Below are 7971 nucleotides of genomic sequence, written 5' to 3'. Positions count from 1 at the left end.
GGAATAGCTCCTCGAGGCCCTCCTGCTCCGGCACAGCCACCTCTCCTTGGACGTGGGTTTGCTCCTCCCAGCCGCCGCCCCTGGCCTCAGTCATGGGGTAGCTCCTCTTGGCCGCCACCCCTAGGGCATGGGGTCCTCCCGTCTTCTGCCCTTGACCTCGGACGTGGGGTAGCTCTTCTCAGCCTCACTAAGTGCGCCCGTCGCAGCCGCCCGCGCTAAGCCTTAGGAGGGGAGATGGCCTTAGAAGGTGAGAATTGTGATAGCTGATTAGAGCAAAAGGATAGAACTCTCATGAGTGGGATCAGGTTTTTTTTTTTTTTTTTTTTATAAAAGAGACAGCAAAGAGGTCTCCTTTCTCTTTGGTCCTGAGAGGATATAGCAAGAAATGGCAGGCTCTGAACCAAGAAGAGGGACTTCACCAGACACTGAATCTTCCAATGCCTTGATCTTGGACTTCCTTGGATCCAGAACTTTGAGAAATAAACTTTGGTGTTTTTTATAAGGCCCTCATTCTGTAGATTTTACTGTGTGTGTGTGTTTCAGTGTGTGTGTGTGTGTGTGTGTTTGTGTTAGTTTTCAACACATCTGACTCTTTGCCACCCTATGGGCTGGAACCCACCAGGCTTTTCCATCCTGAATTCCCATGGAATTCTCCAGGCAAGAATACTGGAGTGGGTTGCCATTCCTTTCTCCAGGGGATCTTCTCAACCCAGGGATCAAACCTGGGTGTCCTGCATTGTAGGCAGTTACTTTCACATCTGAGCCACCAGGGAAGCCCCAGATTTTATTGTAGCAGCCAAAATGGAATCATGCAATGTCTTTTAATCTTTTCAATATTTCTCCCTTTAGAGTTGCCTTGCAAAAAAAATCCCATATTTGTGGTAGCACAGGTCATTGTTCTGGGTTTTGAATTGTGACCACTTCTTATTCTGTGCAGTTTGACAAATTTCAGAGTCTGGTACTTTCTTTTACTACTTAGGGGACCTTGCTATATAGGTTAAAATGATACTGTTTTTCCCTACTACTGCTGTTGCTAAGTCACTTCAGTCATGTCTGATTCTGTGCGACCCCATAGATGGCAGCCCACCAGGTTCCCCTGTCACCAGAATTCTCCAGGCAAGAACACTGGAGTGGGTTGCCATTTCCTTCTCCCATGCATGAAAGTGAAAAGTGAAAGTGAAGTCACTCAGTTGTGTCCGACCCTCAGCGACCCAATGGACTGCAGCCTATCAGGCTCCTCCATCATGGGATTTTCCAGGCAAGAGTACTGGAGTGGGGTTCCAATGCCTTCTCCAATTTTTCCCTACTAAATGCTGTTTATTCTCTAGGTTGTGTCTGACTCTTCTGTGACCCCATGGACTCTAGACCAGCAGACTCCTCTGTCCATGGGATTTCCCAGGAAAGAATGCTGAAGTGGGTTGCCAGTTTCTTCTCCAGTGTATCTTCCGGACCCAGGGATTGAACCCACATCTCCTTTGCAGGTGGATTCTTTACCACTAAGCCACTAGGGAAGCCCTACTAAATATGTCTGTGTGTGTGTTTAAATAAATTCATATTTATGTATTCTTTAGGCTTACCTGATGGCTCAGACAGTAAAGAATCCTCCTGCAGTGAAAGAGGTTCAGGTTCAATCCCTAGGTTGGGAAGATACCCTGGAGAAGGAGCAACCTTTTCCAGTATTCTTGCCTGGAGAATTCCACGGACAGAGGATCATGGTGGACTATAGTCCACGGGGTCGCAAAGAGTCGGACATGACTGAGTGACATTCTATGTTTTCTCTATTCTATTCTTCAGCTTCATGATTTCTGTTTAGTATTTTTAAGTTTTCTGAATCTTTGTGAAATTCTCATTTTGGTTATGTATTTTTCTCTGATTATGGTAAGCATGATACTTTTTTGAATTCTATGTTAGGTAATATGCATATCCATTCCATTAAAGTCAGTTTGCAGTGCTTTATCTTAATCTTTTGTAGAAAATATTTCAACTTGTCTTCATTTTCATTGACTCTCTGCTTTGGTGTCTGCACATTACACAAAACACCCGTCTGTCCTAATTTTCATGGTCTAGCCTTGTGCTGGAGAAATCACTAATAAGCCTGGTCAGTGTTGACCGCTCAACCTTTGTGTTAGTTCAGCTTTCTCTCTTTATTCTTAGTGGGCTTCCAGGTATTCCAAGTATGCTTCATCCCCTCAGTGGTCTAAAACAAGCAAGACTGAAGCCAAGTCCACATGCAGTCCCCAGATATGCTGTGTCCTGAGATGTATGGTGCACTTCCTTCCTCTCCAGGGAAAGCTGTAAGAGAGGGGTTTTCAGTACTTTGTTCTCTGTTGATCCAGTGAGGGAGAGCTATAGTGGCTTCCAGCCCAATCCATCATCTTGGTTCTCTCTCATCTGGGATAGCTACAGAATTCTGTATCCTGGGTCCCCTATGCTTTCTGACACACAGGCTGTCTTGAAGCCAGTCTCCTGGACAGCCTGAAGAAAAGTTGGGGCTTTGGCCACACAGTTAAGGAGAAGCTAGAATTGGAGAGTTGGTCCCAACCTGAAGGTTCTTTGGAAGAATAAGTATTATGGAAAGAGGATTTCCTGAATTTCCCTATCAGTTTCTGTATAACTAATTTCACACATTACTAGGAGCTGGACCTTTTTTAGTCTCTGGATTTCTTAAAGGAAATCTGTACCTGAAATGTTTCTGAATCAGTGTATTCATGGAAGGTAGGTGGTTCTAGGGCTTCCTTTTAAGTCATCTTGCTGAATAGGAAATAGGAGTTTATTTTCAGCTTTTCCTTGGGGAATGTATAATCTCTATGAAAGTGAAAGTTGCTCAGTCATGTCCAACTTTTGCAGCCCCATGGACTATGAAGTCCATGGAATTCTCCAGGCCAGAATACTGGAATGGGCAGCCATTCCCTTCTCCAGTGGATCTTCACAACCTAGGAATAGAACCCAGGCCTCTTGCATTGCAGGCACATTCTTTACCAGCTAAGCCACCAGGGAAGCCCAAAATGTATTTTGGCTGCACCATGTAGCATGTGGGATCTTAGTTCATCAACCAGGGTTCGAACTCAACCCCCTGAATTGGAAGCTGAGTATTAACCACTGTATTGCCAGGGAAGTCAATAATCCCTATAGTGAAGGGAAAACTTGAGTAAACTTTTGAATCCCCAAGGGACAAAAGACACAAAATGGTCATATTTGTAAATAAAATCCCCTCAGGTCCCTATTACATTTAGAATGTTTCCTTGGGGAAGTGTCTGAGCAAGCTTCTGCCCTGGGATAACTGAGCGTATGACATCATTACACTCACATTAAATCTTCTGTGACTTACCAACTGGCAAAGATGATAATAATAAAAACTCAATTTGCTCAAAAATTATGAGCTGTAGTTCTGAAAAATTTATGGGGCATATCAGACATTAAGTGTAGGCTGAATCCTCTTAGAAACAAAGGAAATAAAGCCTCAGCGCCTGAAGTTGCTCTTCCAAGATATGGGGGCAAGAAATCAGGTTAAGGAAATAGCAAGGTTGATGGCCTAAGAAAGGTGAGTTTCTGAATCCCACTGATATTAATGCCCGCCTTTTGTGATGGATGCTCAAGGACCTAAGATAGATGACTTTTATTTTTGTAGCCCTGGGATTCAGTGAAACTGGCAGAATATATGTTAAAGGAAGGGTGCTGGGAAAGTTTAAAGATATTATTTCATTCAGAGAATGTGTTATCTCAATCAGTTCCATCAAAGGACATCTCACTCTTCTTTATGTTTTTTTACTTTGTGACATGGAGCAGTAACTTAATCCCTCCTAGATTCTGGTCCCTTAGTTTTGGTTTAGAAAATCTACTTGATTCTTACTCCACCAAGTCTAATATGTGTTGGAGGTCAGTACCAGGTTGGTGGGGTTGCTGCCTCCAATTTTACTGTGAAGAGACGGATCATGTGAAAGAAGAATTGATGAAAGAGAGAAGGGTGACTATGTCCTGATCCAAACTTCTCCACAATCCTGTGGTTTTTACAGCAGTCATGTTTGCATATGGAACCAAAGTGCTTCATGCTACAGGCTAAGTTCTGGTAGTTTTTGCTCATACAGCTTATAAAGACTAATGAAAGAATGCCCAAGTCACTCAGTTTCATGATAATGGTAAAATAGACTATGGTCCACATTGGTCAGGTCTCAGATCTTACAAGTGCATGCAGCATTCTTTGGAGAACAGATGTTGTGGGAAAGTTGAATTTTTCTCTGTGTAATTCTTTCTCTTCTGTCCAGATTCTCTTAGAGAAGAATGGCTTCTGGAAATGGTTCATTTGTGACTGAATTCCTTCTGTTGGGATTAACAGACCAACCAGATCTCCAACTCCCCTTGTTCTTCCTGTTCCTAGTAATATATACAGTCACTGTGTTGGGAAACTTGGGCATGATAACTTTAATTGGGATGAATTCACATCTACACACCCCCATGTACTTTTTCCTCTTTAACTTGTCCTTCATAGATTTCTGTTATTCTTCTGTGTTTACACCAAAAATGCTGGTTACCTTTATATCAAAGAGTAATATTATTTCTTACGTGGGGTGCATGACCCAGCTTTACTTTTTGTGCTTTTTTGCTATTTCTGAAATCTATGTGCTGACATCAATGGCCTATGATCGCTATGTGGCCATCTGTAACCCACTTTTGTATAATGTTATCATATCCCCTAAAGTGTGTTCCAGCCTTGTCCTTGGTTCTTACTTAATGGCATTTTCTGGTGCCATGGCTCACACTGGAAACATGTTGACACTGACTTTCTGTGATGCAAACATCATCAACCATTTTTTCTGTGATGTGCTCCCTCTTCTCCAACTCTCCTGCACAAGTACCCATGTCAATGAACTGGTAATTTTCATTGTGGTGGGCATCAATATCATTGCGCCCAGTCTCACCATCTTTGTCTCTTATGGTCTCATCTTTTCCAGCATCCTCCACATCAAGTCAATGGAAGGAAGATCCAAAGCCTTTAGCATCTGCACTTCCCACATAATTGCTGTTTCCTTGTTCTTTGGGTCAAGTGCATTTGTGTATCTCAAACCATCTTCTGATGGATCCAAAGATGAGGGGAAAATTTCTTCTGTCTTTTATACTAATACCGTTCCCTTACTGAACCCTTTAATTTATAGCTTGAGGAACAAAGATGTTAAGCTCACTCTGAAAAAAACCCTGAATAAGAGATAGTTTTGATCAAAAGTATCTGTCTGTGCAGTTGGTTATATGACAACGAGATTCTGTGTTTCAATTATATATTATTTGTTGCATCTTTCTGATCCTATTTTTTCCTTAACCTGATAAAGGAAATTTGAGTCTTTCAGTTCAGTTCAGTTCAGTCGCTCAGTCGTATCTGACTCTTTGTGACCCCATGAATTGCAGCACGCCAGGCCTCCCTGTCCATCACCAACTCCCGAAGTTCAACCAAATCCACATCCATCGAGTTGTGATGCCATCCAGCCATCTCATCCTCTGTTGTCCCCTTTTGCTCCTGCCCCCAACCCCTCCCAGCATCAGAGATTTTTCCAATGAGTCAACTATTTGCATGAGGTGGCCAATGTACTGGAGTCTCAGCTTTAGCATCATTCCTTCCAAAGAATACCCAGGACTGATGTCCTTTAGAATGGACTGGTTGGATCTCTTTGCAGTCCATGGGACTCTCAAGAGTGTTCTCCAACACCACAATTCAAAAGCATTAATTCTTCGGCACTCAGCTTTCTTTACAGTCCAACTCTCACATCCATACATGACTACTGGAAAAAACATAGCCTTGACTAGACGGACCTTTGTTGGCAAAGTAATGTCTCTGCTTTTGAATATGCTATCTAGGTTGGTCATAACTTTCCTTCCAAGGAGTAAGCATCTTTTAATTTCATGGCTGCAGTCACCATCTGCAGTGATTTTGGAGCCCAGAAAAATAAAGTCTGACACTGTTTCCACTGTTTCCCCATCTATTTCCCATGAAGTGATGGGACCAGATGCCATGATCTTCGTTTTCTGAATGTTGAGCTTTAAGCCAACTTTTTCAATCTCCTCTTTCACTTTCATCAAGAGGCTTTTTAGTTCCTCATCACTTTCTGCCATAAGGGTGGTGTCATCTGCATATCTGAGGTTATTGAGATTTCTCCTGGCAATCTTGATTCCAGCCTGTGCTTCCTCCAGCCCAGGGTTTCTCATGATGTACTCTGCATATAAGTTAAATAAGCAGGGTGACAATATACAGCCTCAACATAGTCCTTTTCCTCTTTGGAACCAGTCTGGTGTTCCATGTCCAGATCTAACTGTTGCTTCCTGAACTGCATACAGGTTTCTCAAGAGGCAGAGCAGGTGATCTGGTATTCCCATCTCTTTCAGAATTTTCCACAGTTTATTGTGATCCACACAGTCTAAGGCTTTGGCATAGTCAATAAAACAGAAATAATTGTTTTTCTGGAACTATCTTGCATTTTCTATGATCCAGCAGATGTTGGCAATTTGATCTCTGGTTCCTTTGCCTTTTCTAAAACCAGAAACACACTGGTCATAGCAAACACCCTCTTCCAACAACACAAGAGAAGACTCTACACATGGACATCACCAGATGGTCAACACCAAAATCAGATTGATTATAGTCTTTGCAGCCAAAGGTGGAGAAGCTCTATACAGTCAGCAAAAACAAGACCAGGAGCTGACTATGGCTCAGATCATGAGCTCCTTATTGCCAAATTCAGACTTAAATTGAAGAAAGTAGTGGAAACCACTAGACAATTCAGGTATGACCTAAATCAAATCCCTTATGATTATACAGTGGAAGTGAGAAATAGATTTAAGGGACTAGATCTGATAGATAAGAGTACCTGATGAACTTTGGACTGAGGTTCGTGACATTGTAGGAGACAGGGATCAAGATCATCCCCATGGAAAAGAAATGCAAAAAAAGCAAAACAGCTGTCTGGGGAGACCTTACAAATAGCTGTGAAAAGAAGAGAAGCAAAAAGCAATGGAGAAAAGGAAAGGTGTAAGCATCTGAATGCAGAGTTCCAAAGAATAGCAAGAAGAGATAAGAAAGCCTTTCTCAGTGATCAATGCAAAGAAATAGAGGAAAACAACAGAATGGGAAAGACTAGAGATCTCTTCAAGAAAATTAGAGATACCAAGGGAACATTTCATGCAAAGATGAGCTCGATAAAGGACAGAAATTGTATGGATATAAGAGAAGCACAAGATATTAAGAAGTGGCAAGAATACATAGAAGAACTGTACAAAAAAGATATTCACGACCAAGATAATCACGATGGTGTGATCACTCACCTAGAGCCAGACATCTTGGAATGTGAAGTCAAGTGGGCCTTAGAAAGCATCACTACGAATAAAGCTAGTGGAGGTGATGGAATTCCAGTTGAGTTATTTCAAATCCTGAAAGATGATGCTGTGAAAGTGCTGCACTCAATATGCCAGCAAATTTGGAAAACTCAGCAGTGGCCACAGGACTGGAAAAGGTCAGTTTTCATTCCAATCCCAAAGAAAGGCAATGCCAAAGAATGCTCAAACTACAGCACAATTGCACTCATCTCACACAATAAAGTAATGTTCAAAATTCTCCAATCCAGGCTTCAGCAATATGTGAATTTGAGTCTTTATTCATAAGCAATTTCTATTCTTCTTGGGGTAGGTCTTTTTTATTTTTTTTCTCACAATTACAAAATATCTTCTATACCTTTCTTTCCTGTTTAGTAATAGCATTAATTAAATCATAATATTATCTCTGTCTTTTTATATAATTGTCACTTTTGAACTCTGTTTTTTCATTGTCTAGAATATTATACATGGTCTTCAAATAATGGCATTCTGTAACACTTGAGTATCATTGTATCACTGAGGGTGTTTTAATCTGCCACTTGCTATTAAAAGCATGAATTAAATATTTCTACTATTTTCATGCTCCAGCTGGCAAGAATGTCAGAGTTTAAAGGTTCT

General features: G+C 41.5%; 1 protein-coding gene across 1 annotated transcript; it reads left to right on the top strand.

Annotated features, from left to right (window-relative positions):
- Positions 1-4278: 4278 nt before the first annotated feature.
- Positions 4279-5205, top strand: OR8B1AK (olfactory receptor family 8 subfamily B member 1AK). Its single transcript, NM_001390682.1, has one exon. The coding sequence runs from the start codon at positions 4279-4281 to the stop codon at positions 5203-5205; it is 927 nt and encodes a 308-aa protein (NP_001377611.1).
- The last annotated feature ends 2766 nt before the right edge of the window (positions 5206-7971 follow it).

Source organism: Bos taurus, chromosome 9, assembly GCF_002263795.3.
Source record: "Bos taurus isolate L1 Dominette 01449 registration number 42190680 breed Hereford chromosome 9, ARS-UCD2.0, whole genome shotgun sequence".
In the NCBI taxonomy this organism is placed as follows: Eukaryota; Metazoa; Chordata; class Mammalia; order Artiodactyla; family Bovidae; genus Bos; species Bos taurus.
This window is presented reverse-complemented; position numbering and strand designations above follow the sequence as displayed.